The sequence below is a fragment of the Perna viridis genome, chromosome 4 (genome assembly GCF_037379345.1).
Source record: "Perna viridis isolate PV_CMFRI_1.1 ecotype Kerala chromosome 4, ASM3737934v1, whole genome shotgun sequence".
Classification (NCBI taxonomy): Eukaryota; Metazoa; Mollusca; class Bivalvia; order Mytilida; family Mytilidae; genus Perna; species Perna viridis.
Window position 1 is genome coordinate 51502112 of NC_142448.1, and position 21614 is coordinate 51523725.

The window sequence follows — 21614 nt, forward strand, 5'->3', positions numbered from 1 at the left end:
AAAGTAGACGTTTTATTTCCCTATACCAATCGATGAAATATGATCTACTCGATGCAGTACTAGAAGTAACATGTCTTAGTCTGGCTGTTATGTTTTGTTTTGTATACTATTTCGATTGTAGGCTGGAATGATTCGCTTATTCTATAATTATGAGTTATTCTCCATATGAAAAACCCCAAAGTAATCAACATTGAACATTTAAACTTGATTTTTTTTATAATCATTGTAATTATCATTATTTAATTATATTTATCGAGTATTGAATATCATTTGCTATGTTTTATTTCACTTATGTACAATTTATCCCCCCTTTAGACTCCTGCATAATAGAATAATAATAAAATAGAGTTTTCCGTAATGACATTTCATTGTCAAATGTATATGTCTCATTTTTGTTTTTACCACATCTTTTTCTCGACACAAAACGTATGAATTTGGGACTATCTTTCACATCATTTGTTGTGCTTGAATAGTTTTATCATATTTTTGTTTCCTTCACTAAACTATCAATTTTTTTCTCACTCCGATACCATTATCACTTGTCACTCACTGAAGCATTAGATTGCAGAACCTTCTTCATTTAACAGGAAGTTGTTTGCGTGAAATATAACAGTACGTTGTATATCGATTGTCATAGACCAGAAATTATACTCTAGTAAATATGTGTAGTTTATGTTTCCATTCTAAAGCGTTATATAGAGGTTTAACCTCTTTTTCTTATAAATGTTGAAAAAAAACAGTAGAAGCTAACTCTTCTGAAAGTTTTGAACTGAACCTGAAGAATAGTTAATTTATGTCTGAAGAGAGTAAATTTGAAGATCTGTGAAATATATTATCATGAAAGCAGAGGATTGGTATAATCTATTTGACAGAATTAGTGGTTAATGCATATGCTATAAGTATTATTATAATTAGCATTATAATAATGCCAAGTGCTTTTATTATTATTATTAATATTTATAATAATCATTATTATTATTATTATTATTATTATTATTATTATTATTCATGTATGTACTTTCAATTTATCGCAATTTACCATAAAGTTGACAGTTTGCTACTATTTACGGATGATATCGATAATTGATAAAACAATCTTGCTTTAGAGCAATCTATCGATTGATAGTCGTACTGTGTTAGTTGTCATTTGTTTAGTAGAATACTCAGTGAAGTGTCACGGACGAGATACTGATCCATTTTTATTATTTGACTTATAAAGCTGAGTAAATGTTGAATCATTTTATAAGGGAAAGTTTCCTCCAAAATAACAGGTTGAAAATCCAATGGATTTTATCGGTGAAACGAAATGGATGACAATGATTTTTTTTCACGGATAATGTGTATGCGTTAAAGAAAATAACTGTTTGATAAAATTTAAAATGAACGAATTCAAATAACAACTCATAACACTTGACACTAACATGGCTCTCATTGAACATAAAGTTATTCAAGAACTTTATAATCTTTCAGATGAACGTATGTTGCAGACAATACTTGATCATAAGGAAATGAAAGTTTCAGAAGAACTTCTTATTGTGTTTGCCGTGCTATATGGATTAATTGCTATTGGCGCTATTGTTGGAAACATACTCGTCATTTTAGTTGTTGCTACGAAGAAAAACATGCACACAGTGACAAATACACTTGTTGCAAACCTCGCTGTGTCAGATGTTGCACTTGGGATGTTTACCATACCATTCCAGTTTCAAGCCACAATATTACAAAAATGGTCTGCAGCAGAGTTTATGTGTAAAGTTGCTCCATTTGTAAAAGACGTATCAGTAAATGTGAGTGTTTTATCTTTGACAGTGATAGCTTTGGATAGATACATTGCTGTCATGTTTCCATTAAAAGCAGGCATTCAGAAAAAAACAGCGCTACTTGTGTTCCTATTTATTTGGATTCTGAGTATCTTGTCAGCAGTACCAACAGTTTTGTATTTTGAAATTGGAAAAGCTTATGTTTCTACGAAATCCCATTTTGTGCTGAAAAAGATCTGCAATCCAAAGTACCCTTCACATAGATTTATGACAGTGCATACTATTTATTTGGCTCTGACACAGTATATTGTGCCGCTAACAATCATAACATTTTCTTATACTCGGATCACTGTAAGAGTTTGGGGTAATACGTTACAAGGTGTCTCCCATAACGACAAAAACACTGCAGGAAGAAGTAGTTTAAGAACTGCTAACAGGCGGAAGGTAAGACTTATAATTTCCACAAGTTTTATTGGCCCCGTTTATCATTTAAAACAGACTTCTGATATTCTGAAAATAAGTGATAAGTATAAAAATCATTTATTATCCTTAGTTTTTGTTATGAGATATAAAATGTCAAGTGACTTTAGGCTTAAATGTCTTTTCTAGATTTTACTTTTTAACCCCGAAGGACATTATCTTGTTTGGAGATGATTAGCGAATGCGATAAAAAGTAGTTGATAACCTCATTGTTTATTCTCTCTAATATGGTATGCAAAACTATAGTACATGCATATGGCTCTTAAAACATCTGTGCATTGTTTTTTTAATTGTTCGATTTTTCTGTCTATCGTATATTTGCTTTTTGATTTTTGTAGACTTCCGAGTTTTTGTATTTTTATGTCATTTACATCAAGTGGTAAATGATGTCTGCATTAATTAGATACGAATGTATACGAATATATCGAGTTTTGAACAAAACATTGTGTTGTTTAAAAATACGAATGTATCTATTCCGTATGTTGCAGGCAGTACAGGTATATATTTTGTCACGACGCATGTTGACATAATTAATCCGTATATGACTGTCAACTTAAACAATGGACAATGAATAGAATATGGCAAAAACAGCATTTGTAAATTAATCACTTTTAAATTAATTTTCAATGTATAGACTTAGTGTCAAGCAGTCGCGCTACAAATCTAGAACCGGTCAAATATTCATGGAAAAGTTTCCATTAACTATGTCAATTGGTTCTGCATTTTGTTTGGAAAGAAATGAAATGTATTTCAAATTTGATTCTGATTGAATGACTTTTAAACAAACATTGAATGATTACTTTCTATATACAAAAGTTGATTGAATAAAGAAATACCTTACGCCTTTTATGCTTATGCTATAACGAAAGAACAAAATAACAAGAAAAGTTAAGCAAAACAAAATTGAAGTTAATGCAGTGAGACTTGTCTTTAGCTACAAACATTTAATTAATTTGGACAATTTAGGTGATAGCTGTGTTGAAAAACTTTTCTTGTAAATTACATTGGTTGGTATTACAAGGAATCGAATCAATTTAATTGATGATCAGAAAACTGTATTTTTGCACATTTCTTTCAAATCTCTTTTCTTTTTGAGTTTGCTGGTTGTTTTTAAATCCATATTTCTAAACGTAACAAACGTTTGCATGACTGTACATTTGCTATTCCTAAGGACCTATTAATCGCTTGATATCACTTATTGTTTTTTTTTATTACTTTGTAGTTATAACGTGTTCCTGTCTTTCATGCTTTCCGCACATAAAAGTTATCTATTTAGTACGTTTATCTAAATCGTGTGTAGTCAATGACTTGATTGGTGTTATGGGATTTTGGGTGATATTGAAATCTGAGAGTCACACTTTTCCTATATGAAACCGAGCTTCTGTTGATGAATCGAGTCGACAAAAGCTGATAATATGAATGTTAAATGAGGAAAAGAGTTGTTAAGGGAACCAAAATTCCAGCGGAAATAACAAAATGTAATTCAGGGAGAAAGACTAGACAAGGAAAGCAGAAAAAAACACAACAAACTACATAAAATAACCAAATTGATACATTCACAATAACAAAAGTAAGTGAGCAACTGGGACTGGGAGCATGGATCAGGTGAACCGGTAGAGTTAACGTACTATGCTTTCCACGAAACACCTGTCGAGTTGATCTTTAAACGTTAATTGTCAAGTCCAGGGTAGACGAAAGAGGAAAGGGAAACGATGACACTCAGCATAAAATATCAAAGGTAGATAAGGGGGGGTGGGGAAATGTTCTACAGAAATATTTTTTGGAATTTTGTTTTTTTTAGATTTCGATGACCTCCAATTTTCTTTTTGAAATATAAAACAATGCCAGATAATTGTTCTTTATATATATATTTATGAATATATCTTATCCAGCAGTTTGTTAATGGTACACGAAATAGTAAAAACTCCCTACAGAATCCATATAAAATATTGTAATAAGGTTGTCTTTTTAAGACTTAGTTAACACAAAATCAAGTTGGATGAACTATATATGTTTTTACTTATATTTCGAAAATATGTTTATTCAAGATCATTTACAAGAGAACTAGGAAAATCTATCTACTAGCAATATTAAGTGTGATCTACCTTAAGTTTGAACGAATCTGAAAACTTAGAATTTCGAAAATACGTTATGAAATGTTTGTTTTACTGACTTCTAACTCAAAATGAATTAAATGCATGATAATGACCACATTGACAATTGAGCGATATTCATATCTAAAGATATATCGTGCTGCAAGAGTAATCAAAGGAACCAAGATTCTAGGGTAAATCACAAGAATGTAATCCAGAGACAAAGACCAGACGTAGAAAAAACAGGCAAACAGAACACAGAACATAATGTAATTAAATAATACATATTAAGTGTGACAGGACGGCCTACCTGCGTTGTAGTAGGTATTGACATTTAAATAGTCAGTTAATTCATTTGGCTAGAGGATTAATTCTTTAGCTGAATCGGTTTGTCGCTTTCTTGTCACCGAGCGGTCTAGGGTTCGATCTTCTGTGGCGTGGGATAATTTTGTGAGTCAAATAATGCTCTCCCGTTACATTTGGGGCCCTGAATAAACCCACGGGGTTTTGTTAGCGTACGAGCTAGTGTCAGGGTCGTTCGTAGTACGAAGACTCTAAAGGTGGAGGAAATGTGGCAGGACGGCCTACCTGCGTTGTAGTAGGTAATGAGATTTAAATAGCCAGTTAACTGACTTCGCTTAAGGATTAATTTTTAGCCGAATCGGTATGTCGCTGGCTTGTCACCGATCTAAGGTTCGATCCTCGGTGGCGGAGTATAGTTTTGTGAGTCAAATCATGCTCTCCCATTATATAAAATAATAAAAGTAAATGCAAATGCAGAATACCGCTTAGAAATAATGGACAAAATTCCGAAATCGTCAAAATTTAATTAAGACAATGAAAAATCCCCCAAAGCATGCTTCATTCATAAATTGTTTGCTAAAAAATTGATCTTGAACTTAAAATCACAAAGCAAATAATCATGCGGTAACTAACAATGACGGGACCAAAAATTTACTAGAAGATTTAAAAGGAATAAAATATAGAAAAAAATGAATTGATTTAAAAATATCAATATGTATGATTACCGGATCTGCCTAAGAATATTCGTGTACCTCGAATATAGGATATATATTAAGAGCATTATATTTAATTAAGTATTGACAGAAAAAGAAAAAAAATGTGTTTTGAAAACGTCAGGCAAAGGATAGTGCATGAGCAAAGTCATTTTTGTGAGCTATTATTATGAAAAAAAAATCAATACAAAACTTATCCACATCCGGTAGAGGTTAGAAGTCTTACCTCTCTAGAAAAGGGCAGAAAAGACAATTGTCGACCGTATTAGAATTATCAAAGGGGGACAACTGTAAACAAAATATAATAGAAATAAGTTTTCGGGGAAAAGTTGTGTTGTTATTTGGTCATGAGTGGTGATATGCAAACTCCATACGCAGGTGCTGAAGGGATGAAAAATCATCGAGTGTGTCGTATAGTTTTTTCAGTAGTTTGTCTTTCCATTGATAACGAAATGTAAGTCAAGATATGAGGCTTACTTCACAGTGGCTGTAAAATCCTTTATCTCACGTTCTTGTGGTGGACGCGATGTACTGAATCCCAGAAATTAGAATTGTTTATCGATAATACGTCATCTATATATCGGAAACTTAGATTAAAGGATCTAGCTAAACGATGTTCCTTCTTTTGGATCAGACCAGCTATAATTTCAGCCTCATAAAAGTGAAGGCATAGGTCAACAAGTAAAGGTTTCCATTGGAATATAGTAAGTTTGTTGAAAAATATGTTTTCGATAAAAAAATTTTGAAAACAACATTTTCAGTATATTTGGAAGATGATTTGGAATTATTTTATACAGTATGAGGAATTTCTACAAAGATCTACACAATTGTATTTAGGTGTCCCGTCTGTTTTGGAGTAACAATGATGTATGTTTTGGAGTCGGGATTTTACATGGGTATTGAAAAATGAAGTATAAAGAGTTTAACATGTTGAAAAATCATAGGTTTTAATGCTTATGTATTCTGATAATAGTCTTATATTGAGGGTTTCCTGAGAAATTTTCGATTTTTTTCGAATTGGCATTTTACAAGCTAAGAATCTGTCTAATATATTTACCTATTATTAAAGAAGACCTATAAAACTATCAGATGATGTACGAACATTCTCTTATGTTTCACAACTCCTACATAATACCAGGCTCTTTAGGGCATGCGCAGATTGTTGTACCTGTCTATAAATAATCTGTTGACACAATTTATGTAAGCACATACCCAGTCATAACTGCAAAAGTTGTTCCATGCACATTATGAACTTGTGTCAAATGTAGTGTTGCTAAATGTGAAATATATGTTCTCGGTATTTATATTACATTCAAATTTAAGTTAAATCAAATTCAAAGAATTGTATTGAATGGGATTTAAAATAGTAATCAAGGCAACCAAAGTTATAGCGGTAATCAGAAGAATGTTATCCAGGGACAAAGACCAGACATTGAAAACAGATATACACAACAAAGACCATAAATTAACTAAAATCATACATACAAAATAACAAAAGAAAATGCGCAACTCGGACTCCACTAAAATCTGGGAGCATTGACCGGTGCACCGGTAGTGTAAGAATCCTCTGCTTTTCTAGAAACACCCGCCGAGTTGCTCATAAAAAAGTAAAGTCCGGGGTAGACAAACGAGGAAAGGAAAACTATGACCCGTTGAATAAATCAGTTTTCATGGTGCAAAACCACAAATATGTTCATTTATAGGATTCAGCAGAAAATAGAAACCACGACATAATACGTTTATAGTATTAATTTATTAAAGTTATGTAAATATGAAAAATAATATGTGTGTTTAGCACCAATTATTGAATAACGAATATTGTTCATACCAGAATTTGTGTATCATGAAACTCCCAGATTTGTTGTCCAAGAGAATCAAATTTGTTTATTTTGAAATGAAAATTATAAGACGTGTTCATATATTTGATTCCGCATATCAATTACCATGTCATAACTAAAACTAATTACAAAAGGCAGAGAGTGTCTTTAGTTCATAAAAACTAGTAATGAAGTTTATTGTTTGAAGTAATTTTGTTTTAAATCGTTTTATGTTTGTATTATTTCTGTTTCCTTTGTTTGTCTGTTTGTTTGTTTTGTTTTGTTTTTGTTTTGTTTTGTTTTGTTTTGTTTTTTGGTTTTCTTGTTTTTTGGTTTGTTTTTTTTTTTTTGGTTTGATTTTTTGTTACATTTTCAATTTTGTCTCAATATGTACGTGAATATATTGTCATATTTAGAGTACATACTATATTGAATGAAAGAAAGATAATTGTTAAGACCAAGGGTCGGTCTCTATATTTATGGACAAGGACAAGTCAAAACAAACAGGAAGAATACAATAAATAGTGAGTAAACAAGCAACTTTTGCAAAAAGAAACGTGGATCATGTACTTCAGTTATAAAAAGAAGACATAAACGTGGAAGACTAATCTGAAAACTAGACTTATTTCCAAGGTGCTCCTGTAGATTAAGTGTCTTCTCTTTTTTTCCTAGAAATATGAAAAAACGATTTGTACGTATAACGTTAAACCCGATTCAAAGTTAAGATGTGGACGAAAGGCGTTTCGACTTAATATATTTTATGGTGGTCATGTCCAGTATGTCGATTGTACAAACATTAAAGTGATTAGTCAAGTGTTTGGAAAATATAACCTTTTTCCAACACCTTTTTTGGGAAGTAAAGTAGGGTACAAAAACAGGAAGGTTCTTTGTCGACTCTAATATTACATATGACTTGTAATATATGAATACAGATGCAGGAGCTGAACATTCATTCTTACAATTGAATTAAAAGAAGATATGCTGTATTCCATATGCTTCATTGGCTGGTCCTGTTTTAGTAATGCGTATTTCGTCTTTTTATTCTTTATAAAGCGAATTGTATGTCTCGAATCTGTATTTCTTTGTTTATTCTATTAAAGCTGGTAAAGTTTAGATTCCGTTTAGAAGAATATAGGTATAATATGTATGCAACTGAACTTTTGAGTACATTGTGGAAGGTATTATGAATCTTATTTGCGATTATTATTATTTGTTTTCGTTCTTTATCTTTCTATGTTTCCGAAAATCTATAACAGAAAGTTTGCATTTAGAATGATACTTATCTGAATAGTTGTATTTCAGGTTGTGAAGATGCTAATAGTAGTGGTTTGCCTTTTTGCAATTTGCTGGTTGCCTTTACAGACGTACAATGTACTAGTGCCTTTTGTTGGTGAAGAAATAAACTCGTTAGTATCGCTACAACTTATTGCTATATGATAAAGTTAAAAAAAATAAATAGATAATGTGTAAGGATATTTTTTCTATTTCGACATAAAACTTGGAAACTGGATGTAGCATTATTTGCCGTTTTGAAGTTCAAGCCAGATGGTTACATTTCACAAAATATATCCTATACGTACTGAATGCATAACAAACTATTTTTGAGACTCGCCTCTACTTTTGTATCATTTTTAACTTTAGCCCCATTTCAAATATTTAATCTTGTTAGATTACTTTTACTGTATGAGCAATTTTAGTTAAATCAAAATCCAAATTGTGTAAAGTCTGACATTAATCTGAATGACTCTTTTTTCTCTTCGATCTTTGAGTTCCATATTTATTCTGCTTAACTTGAAATTGACATAACTAGTATCAATTGTGATGAGATACCATGAATATTCACGTCTTTTCATAACCAAAGGCATCTTACTTAATCATTAGTTGATAGTAAACATGCAAAAAAACACATCCTGTCATTGAAAATATTTATGAGACGCCCTTTTGAAATGTAATGACATAGTACAAAAATGTATGTTTCAATAAAATGCCCATTAAAGTGGTTATATATAAAAACCTCAATATACTGCTGTATTCGTGGCAATATTACCAAATTTAAATGGTTGCACAACAATTATGTAATATTATTATTTCGACACAAAACCGATAATTCCAGTGTTATACTAAATGTTTTTGTACAGTGCTAGACGTCTTCCGAATTGGCTTCTTGTAATTTTGATATAACATTTGCAGTCATCACTACAAAAAGGAATAGGTTAGCAAGTAAAGGAGCACAATTTATTCCCATTGGAATGCCGACCGCTATAGCTACATCTCATTAGAAGTTCCAACAAATACTTATTTAAATGGATGGAACAGTTTATCAGGTTAATCTACATGAGACGTCAATCATTATTGGTGATAATGAACAGATAAACAGATAAATCTTGACATTGAAATCTTTTCGCAAAAAACACCCTCCCGCCCATGACAAATCTGATCATCACAATGAATATCAAATTAAAAAAATTGACTTGTTGATTCATGCTTTCTCTGTCTTCTTCATAAGTGTTCCAATACCTTTCTAGTTCTACTAAAAGACCGTGTTGTTGATTATTTGACTGGTAGTCCTAATCACGTTGCGTTACTATGACCGATGAAACAAATAAGCTTCTGAATGTACCTTGGTGGGATAGATCTCGCAATGGTTAAAATATATACGCTATGGCAAATTCTAAGGCTCAAGAGAAAAAAGCATATTTTTATGAATATTACAAGTAGCTGTAAAAATGACAGAAATCTTAGAAATATGTTTAGATTACACATGGTATCAACCAAACAGTAATAATCCTTCTTATGTGTGGTGTAACTAATGACAAAAATCATAATTATTGTAGGGCAAACTGTCCCACTACCATTCATCAGAGGAGCAAATTTTATTGATTGGTGAATTAGATTGTGAAAGATTGCAGTTTATCTCTTTCGAGATGATAAATTTTGTTATTGGTGTGACACGGATATTTCCTGCGTTTTTTGTTTTATAAAGCAAAATAACAAACCTCTGACACAAAGACCTAGAGATTTATTTTGAGCACCTTGTCCTTGATTTAAGTACTAGTCCATTTAAATGCAGGCATTGCCTAGAGTAGAGGTGATTCATGGTGTTGAAAAACCACACAAATAATGGTTTATTCAGCCTTTAGATGATATAATTGTAACCTACATTGTATCAATCGGCTATTCTGTATTCACACCTGATATTAGTCATTAATCTTACACTTTATTTAGGATCAGGAACGATAACTTTTGCAAAGTGCTTAGTTAGTGTACAATATATAAGTTTTATTTCAAAACCGCAAAAACAGAATGATATCTTAGACTGGTTACAATGTATGCCATTGTTTCTGGGAAATACATAATAGTCAATTTAGTGGGTTTTTGACATGTATTGATTACCTCTTGTCTGATTTCTAGGACAGCTTCTTATTTTTTTTTTCCTTTTCAGATTCAAGCACATCAGCATTGTATGGCTTTGTGCAAATTGGTTAGCTATGAGTAACGCCTGCCTCAACCCATTTATATATGGACTTTTAAATGTAAGTTGACATAACTTTAAGTATAAGTGTTTTTATTCATTGAGATGTAGTCATCAACAAGGTATTACAATATGTATTGCTTGTTTAAAATTATGTGTATTGCTTTTGTTGAAAGGACCTGAGACGATAATATGCGCACTTATTGCCCCAAAAACTGCAATTCATTTGTGGTTTTCTTTTTTGGGATCGACTTCCAAAAGTTGTTTTTTAACTTGTTTTCAATGGCAAATTTATTTTAGTGTTACTTACCACATAAATCATACTAAACACCTTTACGTTGTCGCTTTCCATTTGGAAAAGTGTACTTCTGACATGCTCTTAATGCCATTTTTATGTTTCATGTCTATACAATGCTGTAAGTCAGACGACTGGATTTGTTCTACTTATCTAAACATCAAATGAATATTTATTTGTAAGATAATGGTAAGAATGTTCGTGCTGGAATTTTTTTTTGGATGGGGATGTTCACCTGTCCGTTTTATTCGTTTTATTTAAAAATAAAGATATAATGTGATGGTGCACTAGTAGAATGTTTTATGAGCATTGAAGGCTAAATTCAGTTTTTATGTACTTGCTGCGAATGGTGCATCATTTTTTCAACTTGGGTTTAATCAATATAATTCTTGTCCAAACATAACTGCTAAAATATATATTAGTTTTATTATATTTGTAATATCGAATTGGTCCATTTGTAAAACTGGGTTGCTCATTTACTTTTTTTCTATGTATATGTTCTCTTGGTTATTTACAGTCTGTGTCTTTTTTTCTCTTGTCTAGTAACTATCTTATAAATATTGATTACTGCTCCGCTAGTCCTGGTTCAATTTCCTGCACAGAGATTTCAAAGTTCTGCCACTTTCAGAACTTAACTCCGCCCCTTTATGCAAATCAGTACAGTATACCGGAAATAGATTAGCAGAATTGTCAATAATAGTGATTTTGTTTTCGTTTCCAGTTTACTTATAAGCAAGTGGAGTGATGGTCAGTGAATAATGAAGCGGTTATAGGTCTGCGATATTGATCATAGTTGCTTTGACTTCTGTTTCCTCTTCTCTTACTATTGATTTTCAAAATTTGGTTGTTTTTAGGGCATTTTTTTAAATTTTTTTTTTATTTAACTTCATTTCAGGAAAAGTTCAAAAATGAGTTTAGAGATTTGTTTAGGTCATGTATTAGATGCTGTAACAGACAACCGAAATATGTTTATAAATACAACCATGCTGCCATCACATTTAAACCCAGTATACGATCGACATACATCAAAGAGAAAGCCCAAGAAAATATATAAGGACAGCAACAAACACTTTCATCAATATTACTACATGCCATCATTTTTTTCTCTACTGATAACGGATTTCAAATTTCGATATACTAAGTCGTGTGTTCTGTCTGACTCTGCTAACTATAATCATTTCTTGAAATCCAGGGAGATGTTAGTTTATTCATTTGTTACAGAGGTCAATCTTGTTCTTGGAATGTATAAATTAGTTAAGTCTATATATTGCCATATTGGCTAAAATGTTATCATATATTTTCATATATCACTAAAGGCCTAATTTTAAACAAGTACATTTAACAGTCCTATCTTGTTACTGTTGGTTTCGTTTGACTTTGTCTCAAATTTGTGTTGTATAAGTGAAGTTTTTGTTTGATTTGAAAGAGTAATCAAGGGAACAATTTCCTAGCGGAAATCAAACGAATGTAATCCAAGGACAAAATAAACAGACATAAAAAAAAACAGACAAACACACCAAAGAACATAAAGTAACTAAAGAAATACATACTTAGTAACAAAATTGAATGAGCAACTCGGACTCCACTAAACACTAGGAGAATGGACAAGGTCCATCGAAATTTTAAAACTGAAATTTACATTGTTTTCTTAAATTTGTTATTTTTTAGACCAATGATTTACCGTATAAATGATCTTTTTAATAAAGGATACTTTAAATCGTTTGTAACTGCAAATTAGAAATCAATATGATGTTTTTTTTTATTATTGCAAAAAAGACACTAACTTGAAATTGAAGTAATTGAAACATGTAAATTCCGTTTTCAAAATCAAACGTGTTAAAACCGAAAATATGAATTTAATGACTAAATTCAACTCACATGTACATATAAAATGAATATAAATAAATATATGAATCGACATTGTTATTTGAACATTTTGCTTAAAATATATAATGTATATTAACAATGTAGCAATATTGTTACAATCTGCTTTTGTACAGGCAAAATCAAAATCAATGTATCATGTATATTTTGTACAGAAGTTGATCAGGTTACTATTTTTCTGAAACAAATAAATATATTTCAACCCCGCCGAATTAATTTTTTTACGCCTCTCCTGAGAGAGTAATCAAGGGAACCAATGTTATAGCGGTAATCAAAAGAATGTAATCCAGAGACAAAGACCAGATATGGAAAACAGACATACACAACAAAGAACATAAAGTAACTAAAATCAAACATACAAAGTAACAAAAGCAAATGAGCAACTCGGACTCAACTAAAAACTGGGAGCATGGACCAGGTGCACCGGTAGGGTAAGCGTCCTCTGCTTTTCTAGAAAAACCCGCCGAGCTGCTAATAAAAAGTCAAGTCCGGGGTAGACAAACAAAGGAAAGGAAAACTATGACCCGTTGAATAAATAAGTTTTCATGGTGTAGATGGATACACCATAACAATCCACGAGTTCATGATGACGACTATAAAACCTCTGTAGTGATGAGTTCAATCTTGTAGCAACATAACCCTGTTCCAGAAGCCTATTTGTAAGAGTTCTGGCGCGATACAAAAAGTCTGCATAGTTTCGGTAAGCTCTGGCATAACGTATGAGTTGTGATATGAACACTCCATACGCAGTTGGTGAAGAGATGTTGCCACAGATGAAAGGAAAGTTGACAATTCTGAAGGAAAAGTCATCACGTTTGTCGTTAAGTCTGGTCAATAATTTTCCTTTACCGTCGATTTCTAAATGTAGGTCAAGATATGAGGCTGACTTCACAGTGTCTTTAGTATTCTTTATCTCAAGTTCTTTTGGGTAGATGCAATGCATTAAATCCCCAAACTAAGGATTGTTTAAAGATATTACGTCATCTACATAGCGGAAACTGAGATTGAAGGATCTGGCCAAACGATATTCTTTTTTTCTGATCAGCCTTATAAGAGTGAAGGAATAGGGCAGCAAGTAAAGGAGCACAATTTGTTCCCATTGGATTGCCGACCGCTTGTTGAAAAACACGTCCACCATACTGGACAAATATGTTGTCGATTGAAAATTCCAGCATTTTGTAAACCTCTTCCTCTGTATATTTGGAAGATGATTGGGAATTATGTTTTACAATGTATGAGGAATCTCTACGAAGAACTATGTATCCAGGTGTACCATCGTTTTGGAAAAAAACAACGATGTTTAATGTTTTTAAGTCGGGATTTTAACTGTGTATGGGGAATAGAGGTATACAGTGTTGAAAAATCATAGGTTTTAATGCTATATATTCAGATAATAGTCTTGAACTGATTGTCTTCAAAAGATCTTTCGAATTTTTTAGGATCCACATTGAATTAATACCACTACGGGAGTAACAAGTGTTGTGATAGGACTGCAGACCCTCTTTGACAGTTGTGAGTATAGAAGTTAAAAGTTTTGAAAGAGGTTTGGTGGTACATTTTTCAGATCCAGCTAGGAAACGTTTGTATGGATTCTTGTGGAGTTTAGGAATCCAGTACATAGACGGTAAATCACAATCATCGTCGTTGGTAGAGAGACCAAAAGAGGACAGCACAGATTTATGGTTTTCCACAATCTCTTCTTTGGAGAGAGTGGTAGCAGTATAGGACTTATCACTGCTTATATTTTCTACGTGTACCTCTGATAATAAACATTGGATGTAAAACGTTTTGCAGACAAAAACAATGTTTTTTTAGTCTTTGTCTGTTGGTACGACAACATATTTGTCATGTATAGTAGACAATGTTTTTGCTACACCGGGGTCTTTGAAAACTGATGTAGCCTTGGCACTCATTGACCTACTTAAAACTTTCATTCGTTTTAAAATTAAAGACCTCACGGGCCCCTAACCACTCTGACAGAGAATCAATGTCTTATTGTTCTCGATTCATCCATTTTCTTGCATAGTCCTCGACGGCATCCAATTTATGGGGCGTTGTTCACGGTACTTGGGACCTTTAGAAAGGATATTACGCATAGATTCGTTTTCGATAATGGTTAAATCTCCCGTGACGACGTGACCAGAAGGACCATATTTGAGTGGAGAGGTTTTGCAAGAACAGTCAGGTGGTTTCGCCTTGAAGTCCTCAATCTCGAAGTTCTGCAATAGCCTTTTATAACTGAACATTTTGGATACAATGTGTGAAGTATAGGAATATGAAATAATTGGTATGGATTTGTCTTTGAAATATGGGGGAATTTTGTTTGTAACGTTTTTGTGATGGAGAATGTTAGCCAAATTAATTGCATCTGTACCTTTGTTGACAAACGAGTCAGGAATTTCTGGCCTCTGCATGCCTTGTTTCGTTTTCACCTTTAGTTTATTCTTATAATACTGTAATTTATAGGGCAATTCTTTCACTGTACCTGTATTAAATGATGTTTTGGTGCCAGCTGCAACGTGCCCTGTGCTGTGAGGGTTTCCTCGTCGTTCATTGAAGACAAATAGATGGCCTCGGGCTGAAATTTTCCCGGTCGGGTTGTTGTCTTTTAGAAATATTCACCATACCTAATCTCGTTGTATTTAATAATATTGGTCTATGTTTTATTAAGTGAGCAGTCCAGCTAAGAATCAATCAAAATGTGATACATTGTTGGAACTCCTACATATTTTTTTTGGTTTAAAATTCTTAAGTAAACAGAAAACATTATGTGGCTTTTCATAGAACCCTTTGTACGAAAGAGATTAAACTTATACAGAATGCACTTATGAATGCACAATTAAGGGAGATAACTCAGTAAATGAAACTAGAATACAATAGAAATTGTTTGATTGTCATTGTAAATAATCGAAGAGCAGACAGATTGGAATGAATAATTATACATTTTATCATATAGTCTTATAATGCAACTTTAAATGCTAAAAACATAAAAACTTAAAATCGATTCTTCCACTACAATTCGTCATCAAATAAAAGATGGAATTAATTTGGTGAACATCCTTCATAGTGAAAACGTCACGAACAAAATCTCCTGTATAAGTCAATCAATACCAATTATTTGATATTACCATACTTCATTTATTCCATAAAAAAATTAATTATAAAAGGCTATGGCATGATTTTGAGATTGAGGACTTCAAGCCTTAACTGCTATTGCAAAAACTCTCCGTTCAAATATAATCCCTCCGGTCTCGTCATTCCAGGGGATAAAAACATAATAGAAAACGAATATCACCGTAAAGTCCTTTCCAAAAATTCTAAGTGCCGTGAACTACGCTCCTTTAATTGGAATTACAACTTTTAAATGGGATTATATGGATGCCGTAGAGGACCATGCAAGGAACGATAAAGCGAGAAATAAGAAGACGTTGATTCACTGTCTGATTGGGTAAAGGTTGTGAGGTCTTTAATGTCAAAATGTTTGAAAGTTTAAAGTTGGTCAATGAGTGTCAATGCTACATCATTTTTTCAAAGATGCAGATGTAGCCAAAACATTGTCTAATATACTTGACAAATATGTTGTATCAGTACACAAAACGTAAAACAAGATCGTTTATGTCTGCAGAACGCATTATATCCAATTTTTATTATCAGAGGTGGACGTAGAAAAAAAATATAGGATTAATAATACCTATATTAATTCAATATGTATCCTGCATAATTCGAAAGATCTTATAGACACACTCAATTCAAAATTATTATCAGAATACGATAGCATTAAAACCAATGATTTTTCAACTCTTTATTCTTTATTCAGTTAATATCCGGACTCACAAATGTTATACAATGTTATAGCTCATAAAAAAAAAAACATTACACCTCGATACATATACGCGTGTAGTGATCTATTCAGAAGCAACGACTGTGGGTTAATACAACGTGGCAGGAAACTTTCTTCCCATTATCAAGTACAAATTGATTAAGTGTTCTTAAGCATGCAGTATATGTGTCAAAGCTTTACTAGGATCAGAGAGTTTTTTTTTTATTAGATGACAGAAAAAGAAGGTAATTTTAAATGAGGCTTAAATATAAACAGACAAGTAAAGTTATCCAAAACAGGAGTCGCGAAATCCATTTTAAGTACAGGATAAATGGTAGAATAATAATTTAATACATCTTCTTTACTGTAGGTTGTGACGCCTCTGACTAATTTTTCTAAGGTCCGCCTTCTTTCATATTTAATCTTCACTGTTTTATGTTCCTGTTAGATGTCATACGCGATATTTCCTTCAAGATGAATTCATTTTCTCTTCTCAGAAACTTCGTAATCCATTTCCATCTTCTGCTGACTATTATTGAAGCTATTTCCTCCTTTAGGCATTGTTTCAGTAGTTCCTTGTTCGATATTTGTCATGGTAGAAAAATAATGAAACAATTCTATAGAAGAAATAGTTTCTGAAAATAGCAGTTTAACCCTTTAAAAATTAAAACGGATTTTTTTTAAATAATTGATTTGTAACGTATATTTGTCTCAAAGGACATTGAAAAGTTAACACGGAAACTAAATTAATTTCAAACGTCAAAATAGAAACAACCCATTTGTTTTCTATTTAGTGTCTTACGTTTAGCTTGATTTCTTAGAAGGTCATTCTTAATGTATTCAGTAATGTTGCTTGAAGCAAATGATCCAGCCTGACAAAACGATGTTGCAAAAAATTACCTGTAAATAAATGTGTGATACAGGTATAAATGAGTAAAAAATGTGAAACTTTCAAATACAATGAATTGAATTCAACTTGAAATAATGGATATTTTCTTTTTAATTGCTATTAAAAAAATATCGTTTATGGCATTTTTAAATTGTAATTTAAATATACGGGAAATCAAGGGAATATATGGTCTCACACAACAAAGAACATGACAATTTAAATGACACGAACAAAGAACACAGTGAATAGACAATCTGGACTCCACTTAAGAAAGGAACATGAATTAAGTACAATAATAGGGTAAGCCTGTCCTATTTCTGTAGAAGTACCTGCCGTGTTGTTTATAAAATATCACGTCTGCGATAGACAAGGGGGGATCTGTCAAGCTCTGACATGAGTTGTAGTTGTAGATGTAATAAGAAATTCCAAATGTAAGTGCTGAATAGATAATGCCACAGAAGAAAGCAAGTTAACCATACAAAAACGAGAAATTATTATGTCAGTCGTATAGTTATTAGCGATATGAGGCTGACTTACGGCATCTGTAGTTTCATTTATATCAACTTCTTTGGGGTTGATTCGATCGATGTCTAAAATCTCCAAATCTAGAATATGTCATCTTAACATTAGAACCCAAAATGGAAAGACCTGGTGAAACAAAGTCCATTCTTTTAAAGAAGGTCAGCTATAAAATCAGCTTCTTAAGATTGAATAAATAGGTCAGCGATAGTGGAACAATATATGTTCCCATTGGACTGCCACATGTGTGTTGAAAAGCTCACTGGATGGATATATTGTCGATCAAAAGTTCAAATATTTTGTCAACATCTTCCATGTACTTTGAAGAAGAATTGGAGTTTTTTTTCAAATATAATTAGTATCTATAATGCATGTGTTTTCAAAGACTATTAATTTCGTTTTTGTAAAGTACAATTATACGAAAGTTGTATCACCTACGTTGTAATCTTACAATCATGTGCGTTTATCTGACTTTAATCCTTACTTTAACTACACCAGTTCATTCAATCAAATCACAAACATAGAATAATCAGAATCGCCCCTTTTTAATCGAATACATATAATTCATATACCGTCGTATAAATGAACATAATATACAAACTAATTATTTTGGGTCGTCTTGAAACGCCATATAATGTCCAATTATAAACGGAACTTACTTTTACGGTGTCCGGGTTCTTTCTTTATAAAACTCATTATTTGTATTACTGAATGGATGATTTTAAACTGATTTAATAATGCAGTTGTTGAATATTGTTACATAATATTCGATATTTACAGACATCGTTAACTCCATTTGCATAAAATATCGTTCAAACACACACTCTACTAACAAATACCATTAAATATCATATCAATGAACTCTTGGTTTATTTTTTTCATTACTTAACTTTCAATTCATGATTTAATCTCAAATAATTTCGACTACCAAGATTAAAAGGACCCAATAATTATATTATAAGGATTTACTAGGACTCCATTTTTTTATTCTATCAAAGAGTACCATCTAACATATTTGTACACCGATAAAGGGAAGCCGGAATTATGTGTTCTTATTTACCAATTCTTTGACTATTTAAATTTGATTTTGATATTGAATAGCGGAAGGCAAAGGTATAGATTTCCTATGTAGGACGACATTTGTTTGAAACAATGATACAAAAATGTTATATCAGTATGTTAGTAAAGGGTCAAAACACAATAGCAACAGTCAGAAGAAATAGTCAATATACATGTTGCAAATGGCAAAATTTAGGCAAAACCCGGAAACTTGGAATTAACTGCAATGCTCCTGGTTTCATACCGGCAACTTTGGGTCATTACACATTAAAATAAAACTATAGGCAATAACCAAAGAAATAGTAAATCAGTTTGTTTATTTGTTTTTTTTTTTTTTTTTTGTTGTCGTTTAACGTCCGAGCAGCAATATTTCAGCTATAATCAGACGATGAACATGAAAATGATGATAAAATGAACATGAAACGATGATGAAATAAAAGAAAGGATGGGACACAAGGATAATAGGGTCGACAAATTTTGATTGCCACTAGAAAAAGGAAGTGGGTAAGGTCGGGCAATTTAGCCTCCTGTGGCGGAGCGCAAAGGTTACTACTACTGTCGAATCTCATAGCAGGGTACTTTAACGTGCGTGGAACGTGACATCTTTCCCAACACGGTGCACTACTATGTTTTGCGGTCAGGTTTTTCGTATTATAGCCTGACAACCCCAGCATGTAACATGCCAGGGGTACTCCATTCCACCACCTGGGGCACACATCCCAGTTGCTCTGTGGGCAGAGCGACTAGCCCCCGGCTAGATTTCTGAGCACTATTTGGTCGCCTTTTTCGACAATCTTAGCGCGCTGCTGCAAGCATATTCTTTTAATACCCAGACCTGCAATGGGCAATATTAAATCAGAAAAATCCATATACGTGTAGCAAGTGACAATATGCAGGAAACAACTGCAATGCTTCTGGCAATGATCAGGCCTATTCTCAGGTAATGGTGAGTTCAATACCGCACTTATGAATAATAAAAAAGACAATTCTTAAATTGATACAAAAAAACAAAAAAAAAACAAAAACAAAGATAAAATAAAATAAAATAAAAAATAAAAAACCTGTTTTGTCCAAGTGATGTCTTAGGTTATATGTGAGTTTACTGCTCTTAAGAGACTTATAAACCAGTGTCACTGTCCCGAAGTCTGTAATTCTTATAATTGTATGTCTAAGTCATTGTAGTCAACTTTTATATGTGTCTTAATCAAAATTTTATTTAGTGAAGAAGTATTGGAATTGGAGACGGAAAAACAAGTGATGTTAATGACGTCGCACTGTCAGGTTATTCTATACGAAGTTGACTTGTCTAAGTAAATTCCATGCAACACGAAAACCAAACAAAACGGTTTATAAAACTTCAATTCAATGACTTGTTTATTCAATGCTAATTTGTTCAACGTGTCATAGACCAGACATGGAAAACAGACATACACAACAAAGAACATAAAGTAACTAAAATCATACATACAAAGTAACAAAAGCAAATGAACAACTCGGACTCCACTAAAAACTGAGAGCATGGACCAGGTGCACCGGTAGAGTAAGCGTCCTCTGCTTTTCTAAAAACACCCGCCGAGTTTCTCATATAAAGTCAAGTCCGGGGTAGACAAACGAGGAAAGGAAAATTATGACCCGTTGAATAAATAAGTTTTCATGGTGCAGATAGATACACCATAACGATCCACGAGTTATGACGACCATAAAACTTCTGTAGTGATGAGTTCAATATTGTAGCCACATAATCCTGTTCCAGAAGCCTATTTGTAAGAGTTCTAGGGCAATACAAAAAGTCTGCGTAATTTCGGCAAGCTCTGGCATAACGTATGAGTTGTGACATGAACACTCCATACGCAGTTGCTGGAGGGATGTTGCCACAGATGAAAGGAAAGTTGACAATTCAAAATGAAAAGTCATCACGTTTGTCGTAAAGTTTGGTCAATAGTTTTTCTTTACCATCGATTTCTAAGTGAAGGTCAAGATATGAGGCTGACTTCACCGTGTCTTTAGTATCCTTTATCTCAAGTTCTTTTGGGTAGATGCGATGTATCAAATCCCCGAAATTAGGATTGCTTAAAGATAATACGTCATATATATAGCGGAAACTGAGATTGAAGAATCTAGCCAAACGATATTCTTTCTTTTTGATCAGATCAGCTATAAATAACAACATAACTGTTCCAGAAGCATATTTGTACGAGTTCTAGCTCGATGCAAAAAAGTCTGCGTAATTTCGGCAAGCTCTGGCATAACGTATGAGTTGTGATATGAACACTTCATACGCAGGTGCTGAAGGGATGTTGCCACAAATGAAAGGAAAGTTAATAATTCAGATTGAAAATTCAAGTTTGTCATAAAGTTTGGTCAATAGTTTTCCTTTAACATCGATTTCTAAGTGTAGGTCAAGATATGAGGCTGACTTTACAGTGTCTCAAGTCTGTGTTTGGGTAGATGCGATGTATCAAATCCTCGAAATTAGGATTGTTTAAAGATAATACGTCATCTATATAGGG

General features: G+C 32.6%; 1 protein-coding gene across 1 annotated transcript; it reads left to right on the forward strand.

Moving 5' to 3' along the window:
- The first annotated feature begins 1168 nt into the window (after positions 1-1168).
- Positions 1169-13011, forward strand: LOC148620464 (substance-P receptor-like). The gene is made up of 4 exons (XM_088581358.1): positions 1169-2204; positions 8469-8572; positions 10609-10699; positions 11829-13011. The coding sequence occupies exons 1-4, from the start codon at positions 1422-1424 to the stop codon at positions 11985-11987; spliced, it is 1137 nt and encodes a 378-aa protein (XP_088437484.1). The 5' UTR covers positions 1169-1421; the 3' UTR covers positions 11988-13011.
- The last annotated feature ends 8603 nt before the right edge of the window (positions 13012-21614 follow it).